This window comes from Chrysemys picta, chromosome 3, assembly GCF_011386835.1.
Source record: "Chrysemys picta bellii isolate R12L10 chromosome 3, ASM1138683v2, whole genome shotgun sequence".
Taxonomy (NCBI): domain Eukaryota; kingdom Metazoa; phylum Chordata; order Testudines; family Emydidae; genus Chrysemys; species Chrysemys picta.
In genome coordinates, this window is record NC_088793.1 from 18,179,569 (window position 1) to 18,200,931 (window position 21,363).

Below are 21,363 nucleotides of genomic sequence, written 5' to 3' on the forward strand. Positions count from 1 at the left end.
GACACTGCTAGCCAAGAAAAATCCAGTGTTGCATGCATGTGGTTCCCGCACACCCAGCGTGGGACCCACACTGACACAAACTCAGTTATGCTCACAAATAATTGTGGATACAATTTTGTATTCACAATTTTTAATGCCTACAAAATCGTGGACCAAAATATGGAAGCCTTGTTAAGGCTGGACTGAAAATGAGGCCAATATAACTAAGTTATTGGAACCCAGTCATGTACAATCAACAGGATTTTTATAAAAATAGAATCTGGTGCTACATTTAATTGTTATTTAGGTCTTTAAAAAGACTATTACTAAAGTACTATTAATAGCTCAGATACCAAGGTAATAAATAAAAGGATGAAAAAGATAGATCTTCCCACTTTTTAAAGGGACCCCGTCAGGCCAATCATGGGCCAAATCCCCAGTTGATATAAACTGATGTGTCTCCATTGATGTGATTGGTGTTTTGGTGATAATCTCTTAGTCCAAGTTAGGTTTACAGGCCTAATGAAATGGGAGCTATGCCAGTTTACACTTGCTGATTATTTAGATTGTGGTAGTGCCAAAATATGCGAGGCTCTCTCCAAACACAGAGGATAAGCTAGTTAGGATTTAAAATTAGAAATATAAAAGGTACTGTCAGATAGTGTGATGACTCAACAGAAAAACACAATGGCAGTCAGCAAGGTCTCTACCTCAATATTTAGCAACATTAATTAATCTGCCCAGAATGAGAAATAGGAATCTCCCCAGGTTGATGTTCACCCACTCATTCTGGGTGCTGAAGTCTAACTTCCCAAAGGCATTTTCCTCCTCCTGTCTTCCTATGCATCTGTTCAAGAGGACTGAAGAGGACCTGAAGGTTAACCTCTTGTTCACCAAGGAGATTCAGTTAACAGGTATGTTTGGAGTGAAAGACTGAAACAATCACTAAGAAAGCTGACTATCATAAATCTGCCCCATTTAGTACATTACTTAGTACTCAGGTGTGAGGGGAATCTGACAACACCACAGCCTGCGACCATGACTCATTTGGAAGAAATGTGTTTTTAGTTTCAAAAACCCTCTTCTAAATCCTCAAAGTGGGGATTATGCTTTAAATCTTTATTAAAACATACTGGACCAAATTCAGCTCCAGTGCAAGTGGGAGCAACTCCATGGATTGCAACAGATCTGCACCCGCTTACCCCAGGGCTGGATTAGAGCTGTTGTTTCAACTTTAATCTGAGTTATTTATTTTTAGAAGGCAAGAATTAGACTGGCCCAAATACTTTAAATATAGTACAGGAGGCAGGGCAGTCTAATCAGCCTTAGGCACTAGAAGAGTTAATGAGATCTCTATGCTTGTAGATCCTGTGTTTTTGGAAGGGCCATCCATTTACATACTACTTCTACCAGCCAAACCTGTGAATTTTCACACACACTTCATACACACCCAAAGTAAAGGTAAGAGCAGACAGCGCGTTCTCTCCTAAATAGAATTTTATGTTGTTTTGTGAAAAGATGAGTTTAACGGATATATCTATTAAAGTGGGAAAAAATTCTGCGAAAACTATTTTTTATCCAAATTATGTATATTTGGGTCGACCAAAACATTTCATGATTTGTATTAAATTCACTGATTTGTTTCAGTCACAAAATTTAAAAAAATTCATTTTGACATTTTAAAAACAAAAAGTAGGGCTGTCAAGTGATTAAAAAACCCTGCAATTAATCGCACGCTTAAAAAATTAATTGTGATTAATCGCACTGTTAAACAATAGAATACCATTTATTTAAATATTTTTGGATGTTTTCTGCATTTTCAAATATATTGATTTCAATTACAACACAGAATACAGAGTGTACATTGCTCACTTTATATTTACTTTTGATTACAAGTATTTGCACTGTAAAAAACAAAAGAAATAGTATTTTTCAATTCACCTCAGACAAGTACTGTAGTGCAATCTCTTTATCATGAAAGTTGAACTTACAAATGTAGAATTATGTACCAAAAAACCTGCATTCGAAAATAAAACAATGTAAAATTTTAGAGCCTGCAAGTCCACTCAGCCCTACTTCTTGTTCACCCAGTCGCTCAGACAAACAAGTTTGGTTACATTTGCAGGAGATAATTCTGCCTGCTTATTGTTTACAATGTCACCTGAAAGTGAGAACAGGCATTCGCATGGTACTGTTGTAACTAGGGTCACCAGATGTCCCAATTTTATAGAGACAGTCCCGATTTTTGGGTCTTTTTCTTATATAGCTCCCATTACCCCCACCCCCCGTCCCACTTTTTCACACTTGCTGTCTGATTACCCTAGTTGTAACCAGAATTGCAAGATATTTATGTGCCACGTGCGCTAAAGATTCACATCCTTTCATGCTTCAACCACCATTCCAGAGGACATGCATCCATGCTGATGATGGGTTCTGCTTGATAACAATCCAAATCAGTTCAGACCGACGCATGTTCATTTTCATCATCTGAGTCAGATGCCACCAGCAGAAGGTTGATTTTCTTTTTTGGTGGTTCAGGGTCTGTGGTTTCGGCATCAGAGTGTTGCCCTTTTACGACTTCTGAAAGCATGCTCCACACCTCGTCCCTCTCAAATTTTGGAAGGCACTTCAGATTCTTAAACCTTGGGTCGAGTGCTGTAGCTATCTTTAGAAATCTCACATTGGTACCTTCTTTGCATTTTGTCAAATCTGCAGTGAAAGTGTTCTTAAAATGAACATGTGCTGGGTCTTCATCCGAGACTGCTATAACATGAAATATATAGCAGAATGCGGGTAAAACAGAGCAGGGGACATATAATTCTCCCCCAAGGAGTTGGGTCACAAATTTAATTAATGCATTATTTTTTTAAAGAGCATCATCAGCATGGAAGCATGTCCTCTGGAATGGTGGCCAAAGCATGAAGGGGCATATGAATGTTTAGCATATCTGGCATGTAAATACTGTGACAAAGTTCCTCCTCTATCTTGGTAGGTCCTGCGCTTATTGGCGGATTTTCTTGCCTCAGAGATTCACCATGTGGGTTGGGGAACAGCCCAGAGACCTTCCCCTCTGGAAGAACCCACAGTCCAGGTCAATTGGGAGGTTTTGGGGGAACCTGGGCCCGCCCTCTACTCCGGGTTCCAGTCCAGGGCCCTGTGGACTGCAGCTGTCTATAGTGCCTCCTGTAACAGCTGCATGACAGCTACAACTCCCTGGGCTCCTTTCCAGGGCCTCCTCCAAACATCTTCCTTATTCTCACCACAGGACCTTCCTCCTGGTTTCTGATACCGCTTGTGCTCCTCAGTCCTCCAGTAGCACACCCTCACCCTCTCACTCTCAGTTCCTTGCGCCTCTTGCTCCCAGCTCCTCACACTCACACCACAAACTGAAGTGAGCTCCTTTTTTAAAATCCAGGTGCCCTGATTAGCCTGCCTTAATTGATTCTAGCAGCTTCTTCTTAATTGGCTCCAGGTGTCCTAATTAGCCTGCCTGCCTTAACTGGTTCTAGCAGGTTCCTGATTACTCTAGTGCAGCCCCTGCTCTGGTCACTCAGGGAACAGAAAATTACTCATCCAGTGACCAGTATATTTGCCCTCTACCAGACTCCTGTACCCCACTGGTCTGGGTCTGTCACAATACCTTGCAATGCCTTCTATAAAAGTGCCATGCAGATACCTGTTCTCACTTTTTGGTGACATTGTAAATAAGAGGAGGGCAGAATTATCTCCCATAAATTTAAACAAACTTGTTTGTCTTATCGATTGGCTGAACAAGAAGTAGGACTGTAGGCTCTGAAGTTTTAAATTATTTTGTTTTTGAGTGCAGTCATGTAACAAAAAAAAAATCTACATTTGTAAGTTGCGATTTCACGACAAAGAGATTGCATAACAGTACTTGTATGAGGTGAATTGAAAAATACCATTTCTTTAGTTTATCATTTTTACAGTGCAAATATTTGTAATAAAAAATATACGCACTTTAATTTCAATTAGAACACAGAATACATTATATATGAAAATGTAGAAAAACACAAAATATTTAATACATTTCAATTGGTATTCTATTGTTTAACAGTGCGATTAAAACTGCAATTAATTGCCATAAATTTTTTTAATCACAATTAATTTTTTTTTAGTTAACTGCATGAGTTAACTGCGATTAATCAACAGCCTTAACAAAAAGTGTTTTGATTTTTCAATTTGAAACAACTTTTCTTTAAATGTTTCATTTTGGATTGAATGAAATATTTTGTATGACCCAAAACAGTCCCCCTTCCCAATTTTTCAGTATGGTCAGGGAACCAAAAAGTCGGTTATTTGCACAGCTCTGGTGTTTGTTAAACAGTTGCTCAGTGAGACAGTGTCATTGTATCAGGTGCCCACATTAAAGCTGTCACTTACATTTGACTCCCTGATAAACCCTTCTCCCTCCCAGCACAAGATCTTGCTGTCCTTTTTTAAGCACAGACAGACAAGGTATGCTACAATCTCCCCACTCCCCATCGCTGTCTCCCTCACCCCATCACTGATATCCAGGTTTCCTATCCACTTTCCTCCTGAAACCCATCTTCTTGCCCTAGTGATCCCATTCTCTCCTGCCTCTTAATCCCCACCCTCAATCTCCCTTTCTTTTCTCCTCAACCTCTCTTCTGGCTCCTTCCCCTCACAATTCAAGCATGATCTGATCACCACCAACCTGAGAAAGCCAACCCTTAACTCCACCTTCCTCTTCAATCACTGCCCCTTTTCCTCTCTTCTTTTCACTCTCAAACTCCCTGATCCTGCTGTTCACAAAAGCTACCTCAAATTCTTTTCCTCCAGCTGTACTCAGGATTCTCTCCAGTCAGGATCTGCCTTCTCCACTCCACTGAATCATAATCACTGAGGTGTCCAACAGTCTTTTCCTGGCCAATATCAGGGTCTTTCCTCCATCTTCATCCCCTTGGACTTCTCAGTTGCTTGTGACACTGTCGATCATAACTTCTTTTTCAATATCGTGTCTTGCTTTGGCTTCCATGACTGCACCCTGTCCTTATTCTCCTCCTGCCTCTTGGGTGATTCCTTCAGCATTTCCTTTGGTTGGTCCTCCTCCTCTCTCCCCCCTTAAATGTCCTTGGCCCCCGCCTCTTATTCTTTATTTCTTTGTGTTAGGTGATTTGCAAATTGTGCAATCATTTATCTACATTAGAGATTATCTAGCAAGTTATCTAAAAAGAATGAATCAAGGAAATATATGTCATCTTATTCAGAAAAGTATCCCGGTTCACCAAATAAATTCTATGAACTCTAATCTGCCTGGAGGGAAGGATGCACAAAAGAATTAAGTTGTGATGTCTCCTTGAAACACCAGAAAACGCTTCTAATGTACTCCTAGCCCTCTTGAAATGCCTTACATTTTTCTTTACTGTATTTAGTTGGCAGAAAAGAAAAACAGTACAAGGGGACTTAAATCTCAACCGTTACACAATGAACTTAACTACTCAGATGGGAATAGGGACTGTTTGCTTCAGCAACATTAACCACGAAAGGATTGGTGACCTCTGATGATTGTACACACAGCAATAATAGCACAAGAACAGTCTGGTAATGTTTGAGAATTTTAAAAAAATCATAAAAAAATTAATAGCATGAGGTTTTATATTGCTTTATGAGGCAGTATCATGGCCTTTCATGGATGGGCTCCTCTTGAACTATGAGGCTTTTATTATCTGGCAATGGATGTAATATGTGTGGTTGATTAATTAGTTATCAAGGCAGAGTAGTGGTATTTTGCAGCTCCCTTGTCCTCTGTTCTGAATCATAATCAAATGTTAATAGGTCCAGAGCAGTCGACTCCATGTTAAATGTGTCATTAGTATCATAACAACATCTTACATTTACAGCCTTTACAAACAACAATACAGGTCAGATTGGGTCTGGCCTGTGTGTGGGTGCAGAAGGTAGGAGAAGAGGCATATGGAGCTAATGCCGTACTGCACCTCCAACACAAGGGCCTTCCACAGGTGAGAGACAGGAATTGCTCCCTGCTAGCACAAAAGAGGCAGGGCCACAGCCTCCACCGCCCACGTTGGCCAGCAGAGCTAGACACTTCCAGAGCAGGGAGCATCCCTCCAATGGACAGTGAAGAAGGCACAACGCTTCTCAGAGCAGGGCTACTTGCATCACTTCCACCTAGGCCTGTACCTTAATAGTAGGATCTGTCCCTATATATGCAGGAACCACTTCAGCCCCCTGCCCCCCTGAAATGCAGCCACCTTTGGGTCATTCTGTGCAAGCAACAATACAACAGATCTGAAGAGGGAAAGTGTAGCAGGATCTAGCCTTTTCCCTGCAGGCTTGCACTGCCCAGGCCTTCTGCCTGGGCGCTTAGAAGAGTCTTCCTGCATAGAGCAGCCCCCCTGCTCCTTTGAAGGTCTCTGAACTGTACCTCACTGGCCTCAGGCTACCCTTTATACCTCCCAGCAGGCCTGGTTCTGAGCAACATGCTCCCATTATGTCACCAATGGATTCATTCCCTTCATCTGAGGAGGTGGGCTACACCTGGCACAGGTGAGCTGAGCTCCAGCCCTCTTAGGGTCCGTCTACACTGCAGCTGGGAGTAAGCCTCTCCGCTTGGGTAGACGGAGTCGTGCTAGTGCAACTTGAGCTAGCGTGTTAAACACAGCAGAGTGAGCATTGCAGCTCTGGCCGAGACTTCAGCTAGCCACCCAAGCGCAAACCTAGCGCGCTGGGCGGTTCTGAGCGCTGGTGGCCAGCCAGAGGCTCTGCTGGAGCCACAGTGTCCATGCTGCTATTTTTAGCACACTAGTTCAAGCTCTGATAGCACAAGTCTGTCTACCCGGGCTGGCAGACTCACGCCCAGCTGCACCATCGACGTGCCCTTGAAGGGCCAGCTCACCCTGTGGCAAAGTCTCGTTTCCTGCCACGACAGCAAGTGAAGATGTGAAGAGTTGTCTGTAAGAACACTGGTCTGAGTCCCTCTCACCAACACTGCTCTGACACTCTTTGGACTTCTGTGGAGTAGTCCTGATTTACACTGCTGCAAGAGGCAATCTGAACCACCGAGCTTCTTATCGCAGCTTTGGACTCTCTTGTTGTTGTTATAGATACCTCGTCTCTCTCGCCATGTAAGATACCATTTCAGAAACATGCTGGTGAGATCAGTTGACCAACTAGAATTACCATTTGCCTTTTAAAAAAAGCTTTGTGGATATATTTAGATGTACGAAAATGTTGTTTCTGCTGTCAGATTCCCGCCTCAGCAGCTGGTTTAGATGTGGCAGGAACCCAATGTATCCATTATCCTCAAGTGAAGGTGGTAGATGACCAAAAATATCTCTTAGCCACAGGGCTATTGATTTGCCCTGAAATTAGTCACCATGACTGGGGCCTATTGTGAAGTCATAGTCGTTTGAAAGATACATAAGAATCCAACATAACCCACAACTTCCTTTCTCAAGGTGCGTCAAAAGGCATTCCCTTTCAAAGGCAACAAGCCAGATCCTCAGTCACAGGGAACTGGCATAGCACTACTGAAGTCAGTGTAGCTGTGCAGATTTACCTCAGCTGAAGATCTGAGATCTTTATTTTTGTAGGTAACCCTGGCCTACATAATCCAGGGTAATATGAATATAATCAGCTGATTATTCAAGGATCTTCTCACAGGCCTGGGCTACACTGGGGGAGCGGGTGTTCGAACTAAGATACGCAACTTCAGCTACGCTATTCGCTTACTCCTCCTGCCGAGGTGGAGTACAGGCGTCGATTCAGGGATCGATTTATTGCATCTAGACAAGACACGATAAATCAATCCCCGATACATCGAACACTACCGTGCCATATTGCATTGAGCGGTGCAGACTGATCTTGTCTTTCAGTGCCATAGCATGACCCATCATCTCCTATTTCCAGGGATTTCCTACAAAGCCTTCTCCTGACTTATCAGGAAAGATTTTTTTTTTAGGGTTTAGGGGAGGGGAAATTGTTCTAATAAGAGCTTTGAAGGTGCACAAGGGAGAGGTATTAAACTTTCCATCGGATAGTTTAAATGATGTGGAGACTAGAGGATGACTTGAAGACCAGCCCAGAAGGTTGGAAACTATGGCCACGTTGTCCAGTTAAGGGAAGCATAGGGGCTTAGAGACTAAATCCTGCTAACATCTACTCTTGCAGAATTCTGCTGACTTTAACAACTGCCCATTGCTCAGAAGTTTTCCACTGATGCCTCCTGAGTTTCCTGCACTGTTTTGTGGTTTGGAAAGCACTGGCATTTCTAGTTCTTTTCATGTTTATTAAATCACTCATTTTGTACTTACTTAAAAATCACAACTGCAGTTTCATTAAAGAGTTAAAAATCGGTTTGTTTATATATAATGTACTTGATATGAAACATGTATCAGTTTTAGGGCCCGATCCTGCAGCCCTTACTCAGGGTTAGATTATGTACTTTCAACCGTAGCTGAATCATGCTTGGAGGAACCATGGAAGAAATTGTGACTCAGCGGCACAAGATCTCCTGGGGCACCCCAATTACACATGGCTGGTCACTGTAATTTGCTACAATCCGTTTCAGGGTGAATTTTACTCCCACCTTGTGACCAGCCAATTCCACAGGTCAGCACCAGCAGCAGTGTTGGGGATAAAGCATGGCTCCACCTATTCCCTGTCGCTGCTGCCCTTTGCCTGCTCGGGGGCAGGGGGAGTGGTATTGGCTGCACAATCCATGTGCTCCCCTCCCCAACACCTGGAACTAAAATCTAGGTATCTCCTAACATACGCTGTGCAAGGAAAGTGGAAGTTTCTTACTTTTTTGCAAGACTGCATTAAGGCTAGTCACAATCTAGTCCTCGGGTGAGTAGACCTTACCCACATGAGTAGCTCCCAACTTCAACAGGAATAAAGGCTGCAGGAACAGGTCCTAAAAATTGGCCTTTGACAGATCTTGGTTCTATGAAATAAGTGTCCCACACACAATAAGGTATCTGCGCATGAACAACAATATGGAAGCGAGTAACTGTTTGCAGGCTCATTCCTGTATCTTCCTAGTCAGGATATAAAGTAGACCCTGGTTAGCAGAGTATGGACAAAGCCGGACTGAATGTGCGTTCTGATACTGGGGCCAAATGAAGGCACATCACAGATTTGTGGGAAGAACTGTGCAGGAAGTGAGGGTAGCGACATTTTGGGAAACAAAAACGGGGAATGGAATTTACTGTCAAAGAAGTTTTGCTTTCTTTGAATGAGGGGAGCTCTGAGAAAGTGTGTGTTATTTTCTGTGGATTTCCCTACAGGATGCTCCCCAACCATCCACAAATAGAAGGCAACAGAAGGTCACTGGGATTATATCAGCCTAGCAAAATTCAACTTATTTTTTCGAATCACCATTTCTTTTTGGTCTTTCTCTCTGTTAGAATCATTGCTGGGCTGGCTATATAGTGTTTGTACCTGGGTTCATACATTAGTCCAGTCTTACGAGATTGTCAAACAAAGACTAAATCAATAAACATGCCGGGCAACAGCAATACGCCACGGAAATGTGATGCTTTTCCCTTTGTGATACAGTGTTTAAACAGGATTAGGAAAGCACCAAATACAGACAGCCCAAAGAGGGTCGGACCAAATGCAGAGATTTTCATGGACAGCCACGTTACACACAGGCTTTTTTTCCCTTCTAACAGTGTCAGGATTTAAAAAAAAAACCCACAAAAAACCACGCAAACAATAGCCTTCTAATCTAAGGTGCTGATGGTGTACCACTGATGGCAGTAGGAGTTTTGACATAGTTTTTAATGCCAGCAGCTTTTACTCCTAAGGTGACAAGACTAGCACAATGTTTATGGGCCCCGCTCACATCCTCAAAACAGGGCTGAAGTAGGTCTTAAGTGAGCACATAGGCCTTTGTGCTGACCTTTTGCACAGGGATAACTTTCACCCTAAGTGAATGGGGCATTAGTGGGGAATATGCATGTGCATCCAATGGAGGAAATAGACCCCCATGTTAATGACTGTGTTCAAGTTATAATGCATTCCTTTTATAATACTTCAGGACACGGATTTCATATTTTCTCTGGCACTTTTAACTACAGCAAAGTCTGTTTTTCACGGAGTAATTAGTGTCGGTATATAGATAAATGTTACAGACATGGGAGTGTCATTCAGATAGGAGAGATTGTGGTCTAGTGGTTAGAAGGGACAGGGAATCGGGATTCCTGGGTTCTGTTCCTGGCTCTGTCATTCGTTTACTGCAAGGCTTTACTCAAGTGACTGCAGCTCAGTCTTGACATCTGTAATACAGTGATACTGCTCACCTATCATTGCAGGCTGTGTGAGGGTGAACTAATTAATGGTTGTAAAGCGCTCAGAGATCTCCAGTTGGAAGGTACTAGATAAGGATGAAATTCACCCAACTGCAGGGGGCCTTGCTTAAACCCTTTAAGTTCTAATGCCTGAATCCCGTTCATCTGTAATCCTAGCTGTTTCCATCCCTGGGCAGGGGAAAGAAGATAGGAGGATCCACTCAGTAACAGATCCTTGGATTCACCTCTACCCCATGCCTCCTGCTGGGCAGGGAGACTCCACAAAGTTTTGAATCCAGCCCCTCCCATTGCAAAGAGGAACTTCACTGGTTCTGCTGCAAGGGAGCTTCTGTGAAGGCAGGGGCAAAATTGGCCCTTAAGTACCTATAATTACTACTAATATTCTCCAGTTTATTCACTTTATTTGGATTAAAAATGGTCTAGGTCCAGTGTTGGGACTTGACTGACAGTGAAATCAGTGGGTGAAACTCACCCCTGTGCAGAGGGCCAGCACAAGCATCGTTCGGGGGGAGGGATAGCTCAGTGGTTTGAGAATTGGGCTGCTAAACCCAGGGTTGTGAGTTCAATCCTTGAGGGGGCCACTTAGGGATCTGGGACAAAAATCAGTACTTGGTCCTGCTAGTGAGGGCAGGGGGCTGGACTCAATGACCTTTCAAGGTCCCTTCCAGCTCTAGGAGGAGATAGGGTAGCTGGTGGTGCAGCTACCTCTATGATTGCACAATTCTCTAAGGTTATTATTAAGAGTTTGTAGAAGTTTGCTGATCACCTTGTTGAAGTAGGATTTGATATTTGTATTAGAGGTTATAATGATTGACTACATAATGTAGTATGTATTAATGTATGATCTGATCATCCTGTCAGCCACCCTTTTTGAATAGAAAAAAGGAGTGACCCTCAGGGACATTGGTAGAAACACATCTGACAGACTCCTAGTGTCTGTACTAATGTTAAGGCAGGAACAGACCAGAACAGTCCTTATGGCTGATTGTGGTCACCCTCTGTTTTAGGATAAGTTATAATGGGGGCTGGACTCAATGACCTTTTGAGGTCCCTTCCAGGTCTATGAGATAGGTATGTCTCCATATATTATTATTATTAAGCACTATGCACCATTCAAATCTAGATTTGGAAGGATTAGATTTTTATCTGTAAATGTCCATAAACGTCAATTTCACTGTGCACACACAAACTGATAGCAAATATTTCCATCGATAACCAAAATTTACAATCGGCAAAGCAAGCAAAATGCTGCTTGAGAACTTAAGAGTCAAAATCCAGTGATTTAGACTTTTGAATTAGGCTGGTTACAAATGATTAGTGAATAAAAGTAAATGGTTTAGTTACAAATTAGTGAATGAAAGTAAAAACAGGTCTGATTTGCTGGTTTAAGGATATTTACTTGGTATATTTTGACCTGTGATGTTGACAATTTGTGTTTTAATGGTTTGTAAAGCTTTAACTTTTTGAATCTCAGCATGTGTCACTAAATAATTGTCTGAACTCTCCATCATTTCCTGTAAACTGTGAAAATTTAAAGAGAAAAATCTAAAAAATGCTTTAAAAGAAACATGGATGTTATCGGTCAACATTATAGTATGCAAATATAAAAATAAAAATCCAATTCTGCCAAGCCCACTAAGCTCCCATGTAAGCTTTTGTACTTCCACTCTTGGCAGGAAACTGTAAGTGGGACTTAAGTGGCGCTTGGGCTTCATCCTGAATTTCTGCATGGGTTGAACGTCACCCAATCAGAACCCTCAGGTGAGGAAGGGTTGTGGGATCCAGGCCCTTTCCTTGTTACCTATTTGAAACCATACTGTAAAATACTCCTTCCTTTGGGGGAATAAATAAACCACGATTAAAATTTTTAAAAAGGGTCGAGACCTGTTGGATACAATGAGCATAAGATGCTAGCAATGGCAGGGCAGCATGTTTCAAAGGAGATGGGCTGCAGAGGATTGTGTTGTTTTTTTAATGAAATACTAAATATAGCAAGAGCACAACTGAGGACTGCAGTGCTGTTTTAAGATCTCCTCTGCAGTTAACTAAAATTGATCTCCCTAACAAGTGCTAAAAATAGAAAAGCGGGCGGGGAGGGAGAAGAGCAGACAATGACTTTTCATATTGCTCCCTGCAGGCTCCTTAAATGAGAGTGAATATGACCTTCGTGCAGCACTGTCCCAGAGTGCAGAATAATGAGCGATATTTCACATTTCACTGCTCCAGAACAGGAATTGATTTATTACCCAGCTAGCTAGATGATTCATTTACATGTTTCCATTTATAATGTCGCTGCAGCAAGGGGAAAGCAGGATTCTTTGTTTTCCTTTTATTCAGCAGTTTAGAAGCGTAAAGCATTGATGCTGGGAATAATGGACTGTAATATATGGATTGATAATCCCCATCTGCAGGAAAAACCCATATGAGAGGACTAAGAGGGAGGAAATGTCTTGGAGATTCCCCTCCTGCAGATTTCTTCCCTCTGTTCCATCAAGGGAAGGTGGGTGTATGGGTCCCCACTGGTAAAAGATGTGGGGTAGTCCCCCAACCCTCATGGTCCCTGTGGGGCATGGGAGAGGTGGAGACAGCCCCGTACCCCATGGACTCCTATTTGGCAGGGCAGTTTCAATGGAATCCCACTGACAGGGCTTCTGTAAATGGTAGCTGTTCCCAGAATAATAAAGGGGCATCCACATTAGAGCTGGGCAGGAAATGGTTTTCCTCTCCTGTGCTAATTTTTAAGATTTTCTTTTAAACATTCCCATTCCAAAGAGGATGAAACATCGAAATCTTGAAAATTTTCCCAAACCAAAAATCTGGAAAAAAAAAAGTTTTTTTTTATTTGGTTTGATTTAAATGTTTGGTTTGGCTTCTTTTTTATATTTTTTCATACATTGTTTTACTGTCGATTAACTTAAAAAGAACAGGAGTACTTGTGGCACCTTAGAGACTAACAAATTTATTAGAGCATAAGCTTTCGTGGGCTACAACCATCCGAAGAAGTGGGTTGTAGCCCACGAAAGCTTATGCTCTAATAAATTTGTTAGTCTCTAAGATGCCACAAGTACTCCTGTTCTACAGACTAACACGGCTGCTACCCTGAAACCTGTCAATTAACTTGTATTTCTAAACGAAAAGTCATTTGGACCTGAAAAAACAGAACTTTTTCATTTCTAAAATGTTGAAATGGGCTGTTTTGACAATTTTGACCCCCCTCTCCCAAAACGGGAAATTTGTCTGAATGGACTCTTTCCATGAACAGCTTATAAAGAAACAGATATTTTCCAATGAAAAATGTGTGAAAAAATTCCCAACCAGCTCTAAACCCGCATTATACCAGGTTATACATTGTCAGTCTGCCTTCCACTTCCCTGGGGACCACAACTGACTCCCCTCACCTAATAGCTTCTTCACACCGTAACCGAAGAGGGCTGTTCATTGGTTAATTCTCTTAATGAACAATCCCACAGAGTCACACTCAGAATTCTGGTGTGTTTTGCTATCTCAAAATAGACCCGATCCTGGGTGGGGCTAGGTCCCTGGGGTCCCTACTGTGCTCACACCTCCCAGAAGAAATACATCATCTTGCAGGACTGGGCCCGATTGTATTTGTTGTGAGAAACTCTTAGAACTTGCTCAACAGCATTTATTCCTCCCCTTCTATAATCCAGTGTATAACCCCCCCAACGCTCCCACCTAGATTAAAAGCAAACCAGTGCAATGGAAACATTCTGTGTGATCAGCCTCTGGGTCTATCCGTGCATTCTCCTCTGGTGCCAGTCTGCATTTTAGACTGTAAACTCCTGGGAGCAGGACCCATATCTCTGTGACTTGTACAGCACCAAGCACACTGACTGAAGTTAAGAAAGAATAATTATGCATATAGGTAAAATTCATCCTGAGCAGAGAGCCGGTGCCAGGCCTACGCATTACTTAAACCCCACATGGACCCTTGAGTTTAAGCAGTATATAAGCCTTGTGCTGCTCTCTGCACAGGGGTGAATTGCATTCTTAGTTATTTATCTTCACTCTGTTTCCAATCTGCTTAAGCCGACACATTCCCATACAGGAGGTCCGCAAAGCTTACCTGGTCCTAGTTTAGAAACTGCATAAAGGAGGTCATAGTTGATGACTGGTGTTCCATCATCTATTGGCTGCCACCCTACGGGAGGGGAGGCTGGAGGCGAGATGAGAAACTGTTTTGCGGGCTGTGGTGGAGCCAAATGAAGCTTGTCCCCATCTGTCTCGGAGGTCTGAACCTTTCGAATGTATTAGAAACACAGATTATTTTAGTGTGGGGCAGGCAAATGGAACAACGATTAGATAGTCACAAACTTTAAAGAGCAGATACAGCTGTTTGTTTAGCAGCATCTGTGAAATGAGTTGGTGAGTCTCAGTCAACTTTCCTGTGCACAGCTGTCAAATCACAAAGGCCACTGCCACAACCAGCACTCTTGTTGGCAGTCTTAGCCTCTCTGCCAAGGACTGCATGGGCCTGGAAATAGAATCATCATGTCATCCCTGCTAGAGGTGGTTCCTCCAAGGCAGGCACATTGGGTGTGGCTGTGTGAGCAAGTCTGAAGTGCCTCTGCCCATAATGTTCCTACTCTGCAGATAAATGCAGGGCTTCCACCTGCAGAGCTGTTCATGAATAGATTTTAAGCCCAGAAAAGAACTATTGTGACCATCTAGTCTGACTTTTGCATCACACAGGCCATAGAATTTAACCCAGTAATTCCTGCATCAGACTCATAACTTCGGGTTAAGCAAGAGTTTATCTTTTAGAAAGACATCTAATCGTGATTGAATGGCTTCAAGTGACGAAGAATCCACTATGTTCCTAGGCAAATTGTTCCAATGGCTAATTATCCTCACTGTAAACAAATCTGTATCTTATTTCTAGTCTGAATTCATCTAGTTCTAGTGAGTGGAAGACGAATCCCTTTATGCCTTTGTCTGCTAGATTACACAGCTTTGTTCAATCAGAAATCTTCTCCCCCGAAGGTACTGTAATAGAATGGAGGGGTTCTCCTGTGGACCCATCCTGTTAGCAGGGTTCTGAAACCTGCAGGGAACTTCAGGTTTACTATGTACTCACTGGGGCAGGCGTGGCTTAGACTCACTATTGAATACAAGGAAGGTGGGGGTAGCCTTCTGGAAGAGAGAGTGAGGGCTTGGGACAGGCGGGTCCTGAGGAGAAGGGGGAAGGGCACATGAAGTATTATTTTGGAACTATCTTTTTGTTAATAAATCAGAATGCCAGGGAATGACATTTGGACTCTACAAACAGTGCACAGCTTTGGTCTGGAGCCGAGGAAACTCAACCACGTTACTGGAGCCTTTTATGAGCGCTAAAAACACAGGGTCAAATTCTGCTCTCATGTGTACCAGTGTAAATCCAAAGTAATGCTAATGACTCTAGAGGAGTTGATCCAGATTTACACAGTCGTAACTAAGAGCAACATTTGGCCCATTCACTTCAAACTACTCAAACATAGCTATTATTTTCATCTGATTTTATTGAACAGTGTTTCTTTGGTAACACAAGATCATACAGCAGCTACCCATTAAGATGTAAGGAGAGAAAGGCTTTCATGTCAAAAGGTTCTCACCTGTGCGAAGTATAGTTTTAACTTCTTCCCTCTGAACTGTGTTTCATGCAGCTCTATCCTGGCCCGAGCAGCTGATTTAGGACTGCTGAAATTTATCCGCACACGTCTGAAGCTTTTAAACAACTGGAACGTCACACAGTCATCATAGGCACGGAACAAGCCCTCAAACTTCTCCTGTAAATGACAAGACCTTGGTCATGTTAAGGGGCAACTTTGTTTGCGTTCTGTCCTGCCAAAGCTGAAACCTGCTATGAAAGCGAATGACAAAAACCAAAACTGATGCGATTAACTGTTTACATGGATGATCATCGAGCACCACTGTGACGGTCGTGGTCGTTCTTAGAAGTCAGGGTGTAAACAACAAATGACATGCAAATATAGGGCATGACTGTGACCTCATTTACATGAGTGTAAATCAGTAGTAATTCCAATGGACTCACACTAGTGTAAGTGAGAGGTAAATCGGGCCCACAGTAACTTTATTGAAAAGACTTAGGTATCATTTTGTATCCAAAATGATCTTTGTTTCTCCAGTTTTAGTACAATTAACAAGAACAGGGCATATTTTGACATTTGGAACGTGCAAAATGCCTCCTCTTGCCAACTGACCACATCTCCCCAGGGTCTGTTATTTTTTAAGTCCTTTTCACGGCAGGTCATGGGAAGGAAAGGGGGGAAGGAAAAATTCACAACCTCTTAGGAAACTAAGCTCTGATCCAGACTCCAGTGGTCTGGTTCTTTGTGTGTCCAGAGCAGTTACTGAGCGCCACGATTAATTTCCCTTGCAGCTCTGTGTTGAAGCATAACTTTGCCACTTGCTATCTCTTTATTTGTTCAGCTGTTACCCATTACATCCACTCAGCCACTCACGTGCATCAATCCCAAAACGATAAACCATGGGTATTGGGTTAAAAACTATGAACTATTCCACATATATGCAAATAATGGTATCTATTATTGGCATTTACGGTCTAGCCAAAGCTCACTGAAGTGAATAGAGTCCATTGATTTTCATTCCCTTCTTTTCCTATTTATGTATGTCTTATCTTTGTATCCTACTGTAAATGTGTTATGTCTATGTAGTATTGCCTGTTTTGTTTTTTTAATTGTCTGGTCTTGCAGCTTTGATGAATTGTAAAAATTGCATAATTGCCTAACTTTGTTGGAGATCCCGAGAAGCATGTGGTATTGGGAAACACACACGCTGTAAGTTATTAGCCTTTTTGTATTTTTTATTGCTTGCTTTTTCATATAAAATCAATTAAAAAAATCAGACACAAAAAAAAGATAGAGCCTCAGTGAGCCATCCAAACTGATTATCAGAACAGTAGCCGTCAATTTCATGGTACTGCTTTAAATTAATCACCAATTTAACAGAAAAGAAATGTATTCTCTGTAACTCTATATAAGTTGGTTTTTGTATAGTCCACTTTAACATAACACAAAATGTTGGGTAGCAAAGTGAAATCAACAGAGTTATGCCGGGGTGAAGTTAGCCTGCTACTTAGACTTTTAAAAAAATTGGATGCATTGACAGCGTCTTGGACATGGAAGTAATTTACTGACTTCTGCTATCACATCTGTAACTCTGCTGGGCCTTTATTTTGCCCAGATCAGAGCAAATTTTGTCACCTCTAATATTTTATTGCTAGTACAATCCATATTGCCCAAAACAAGTTGGTATGAAACTGAAAGAGAGAGATTAATGGAGGCAATGGCAGTGTGGAAGCAGGGAAAGAAAGAGAGGGTTTAAGTGCAGCCATTTAAGTGTTGGAGACAGAGCCATTTAAGTGTTGAGCTAAGTTTTAGCCTGATATCACGAGACCTGTAAAAGCAGGGCTCATGTCAAACGCGAGTGGAAAACAGCAGAATAGTCAATTGACCAAGCCTTGAAATAGCGATGTTTTAAGAAAAGAAAGTGAGAAAATACTAAAATAGATAGCAAATAGCCTAAATAAAATGCAGATGCTTTTAATTAATGCACGTCACAAAGAGGTATAAATGCTTGTGTGATTTTGCTTGTATTTTGGAGAAACTGAGGCAGAGATGTCCTCTGCCAGCTGTATTTTTCCCTTGCAATTGCTTGAATAAAGCTGTCTCTGATTTTGTTGCTTCCAGCCTGAGAGTGGAGTTCGTTTCTTCCACAGCAGGAACATGCTGCAATGATCAACACCCCCCACAACACTCCGTTCAGCATCCATGGACCCTACATATGCCTATCACATGTGGTGTATCTCCTCCAGTGCACTAAATGCCCCAACAACAACTATGTGGGTGAAATGAGACAATCACTAGGCTCTCGAATGAACTCACACAGGAAAATGATAAAAGACAAAAACACCCTGTCACCTGTGGGTGAACACTTTTCACAGAGCGATCGCTATATCTGACCTATCCGTCCTTCTCAAGGGAAACCTGCACAACACTTTCAAAAGATGAGGCTGGGAGCTTACATTCATAACTGCTAGACACTAAAAATCATGGACTGAACAGAGACACTGGATTTATGGCTTATTACAACAATCTGTAACCCACTTAACTCTCCCCCATCCCCTCCCCATTTTTGACCTATGACTGCAAAGGTGTTAACAGACCACTCTCTTCCTTGAATGGTCCCTTGGAATATATGCTAGCTACTTATGCTAAACCATCTTTTCACTTTGCATTTAGCGGTGAGGCTTGAAGTACCTTTCCCAGACCTGAAGAAGAGCATTGTGTGGCTCGAAGGCTGGTCTCTCTCATCAACAGAAATTGGTCCAATATAAGATCTCACCCACCTTGTCTCTCTAATATCCTGGGACCAACATAGCTACAACTATACTGCATACACGAAATTTAGTGCAATTCACAAAACACTATGGTTTAATGGAATCCTAAATACATTTCTACAGGATTCCAGATGCAAGTGGAAACACTAAAATTGTACCATGAGGAATAGTGGTGTATTGGTTGGGAGCTGGATTGGGTGACCTAACAGGTTTCTTCTATAGCTAGATTCTATGGGGCAGATCTTCAGCTGGTGTAACCTGGCATAGCTCCATTGGCTCCAATATACACCAGCTGAGGATCTGGCCTGATACGTGAAGAGAAACTGTAGCCAGGTGTGGATTTACAAGACATTGGGCATAACATGAGACTAACCACCACTCCTCATGCCTTTTGTCTTAGCCAAAACAAAGAGCTAAATAGATATTATTCAACATCACAAGAATATTCAAGGCCAAGCTCTCAGGCTCGGCGAAACACCAGAGCTGTCTGGGTTCTCTTGCAAATGCAGACTTCTCACATATCCTTCAGCCCCACAACAAGTTGGTTCTAATAAGATGCCTCCTTCCGCCTTTGCTTTGCACCTTGTACAGTCTTTTACACTTGTCCAAAGTGAGTGAAAAACACAACTGTTCTGGTTTGGTAGGCAGAGGGCAAGCCGACCCTACAAGTTTAGTTTGCACAAGAAGAGCAAACTCCATGGTGTTACAAAGTAGTTCATGTTTGCAAAAAGTGAATCACTTAGGATGGCATTTAAACAAAACAATACAAAAGACCCTCTCTCGTTAGGCATTGAAGAGAGATGGAACTTCCCACTCTTTCTTAGAAGCAGAATGTAACTTGGCCAAGCACTACTTATTAAAAAGGTGACTCCTTCTAAAAGGGGTAAGAGCAGATTGATTGTATTGCATTGTGCAGAGGGAAAGCACATTGATGCTGCATAAAGGCAGTTTTGTTAAGAGCTGGTCCAGTGCTGTAAAGTTTGGATCTGGATATCTGTAGGGTGACCAGATCACCCAAGACAAATATCGGGACGCGGGGGGAGGGGGGCGGGGTGACGCGGGGGGGGGGGGGCGTGGCGGGGGGGGCAAAAAAAAAAAAAAAAAAAAACCTTCCTCCGCAAGCGCTGGAGGGAGGCCCGGGAGACTCAGGGGAAGCGCGGGGCCGGGGTGAGTAACAGTCCGGCCTGGTCCCTTGCAGGCAGGACTCAGTTGGGTGGTAGGGCGAGGAGGGGGGCGGCCCGCGGGGCCAGGCAGCGGCTGTTCTCACCCCCGGCCAGCGGGACTCGGGAGCAGCCGCGGCTGCAGCTCCCACTGCCGTGGGGGCAGGAAGCGGCCATGGCGCTCCGCGGCTGCAGCTCTGGCGCCCCCGAACCCCCCGAGCCGGGGCCTGCTGCGGGGACCCAGCAGCGCGTACGCTGCGCCCACCCCTGGCCAGTCGCGTCTGGGCTGCTGCCCAGGTGGTGCAATCCCGCGGCGGCCCCGGAGTGGGGGCAGCAGGCCCCAGCCCCCCTGTCCCGCAGGGGAACGAATGGGGCTGGGCTGCCGATGCCTCCGCCCCGGGGCCGCCGTGGGATAGCACCAGCTGGGCAGCAGCCCAGACGCGACTGGCCAGGGGCTGGGCCCAGCGTACGCGCTGCTGGGTCCCCGCAGCAGGCCCCGGCTCGGGGGGTTCGGAGGCGCCACAGCCGCGGAGCGCCATGGCCGCTTCCTCCCCCGTGGCAGTGGGAGCTGCAGCAGCGGCTGCTCCCGAGTCCCGCTGCCCGGGGGGGAGAACAACAGCCGCCGCCTGGCCCCGCGGGTCGCCCCCTCCTCTCCCTACCACCCAACTGAGTCCTGCCTGCTCGGGGCCAGGCCGGACTCTTACTCACCCCGGCCCCGCGCTTCCCCTGCGTCTCCCAGGCCTCCCTCCAGCGCTTGTGGAGGGAGGGGGAATGGTGAGCCCGGGGAAGAGGCGGGGATTCGGGGAGGGAGCCAATCGGGGGAGGGGGGGGGGTGCGAGTACTTCCGGGCTCTAGGCTCCGGGGCATTTCCTTGTTTGTCCAGTGTCCCGACCGCACGTCGGTCGGGACGCGGGACAAACAAGGAAATATCGGGACAGTCCCGATAAAATCGGGACGTCTGGTCACCCTAGATATCTGGTTCTCCCAAGTAAGATTGAGGGGGTTTTTTGGATCAGGATTTTGGTTTAGCTCAGGGATCGGCAACCTTTGGCACGCAGCTCGCCAGGGTAAGCACCCTGGCGGGCCGGGCCGGTTTGCTTACCTGCCGCGTCGGCAGGTTTGGCCGATCGAGGCTCCCACTGGCCGCGGTTCGCCGCTCTAGGCCAATGGGGGTGGCGGGAAGCGGCGGCCAGCACATCTCTCGGCCCGCACTGCTTCCTGCAGCCCCCATTGGCCTAGAGCGGCGAACCGCAGCCAGTGGGAGCCGCGATCAGCCGAACCTGCAGACGCAGGAGGTAAACAAACCGGCCCGGCCTGCCAGGGGGCTTACCCTGGCGAACCGTGAGCCAAAGGTTGCCGATCCCTGGTTTAGCTCATAGATATCAGACACCAGCTGTGAAGTTCACATCTGGATCCCACTGTCCCTGAAGTTCAGGAGAATTTGCATCTGGAGGGTTGGTTGCTGAAGTTAACTGTGCAGACTACTATGTGTCCTAAAAGGCATGGCGCCAAGAAGAAAACAGGCCCA

At 44.2% G+C, this 21,363-nt stretch overlaps 1 protein-coding gene across 4 annotated transcripts in view; it reads right to left on the reverse strand.

Annotated features, from left to right (window-relative positions):
* Positions 1 to 21,363, reverse strand: part of RCAN2 (regulator of calcineurin 2) — a 162,940-nt gene that overhangs the window by 13,251 nt on the left and 128,326 nt on the right. For all 4 annotated transcript variants that reach the window (XR_256009.4, XM_005297379.4, XM_005297380.4 and 1 more), the window contains 2 exons: positions 15,908 to 16,081; positions 14,383 to 14,554 (listed from right to left, as the gene is read on the reverse strand). Coding sequence is in view for 3 of the 4 variants with exons in the window: in XM_005297379.4 (XP_005297436.1) it covers positions 14,383 to 14,554; positions 15,908 to 16,081 (346 nt within the window). In the remaining variant the exon portion in view is untranslated. The remainder of the gene's footprint in view (positions 1 to 14,382; positions 14,555 to 15,907; positions 16,082 to 21,363) is intronic.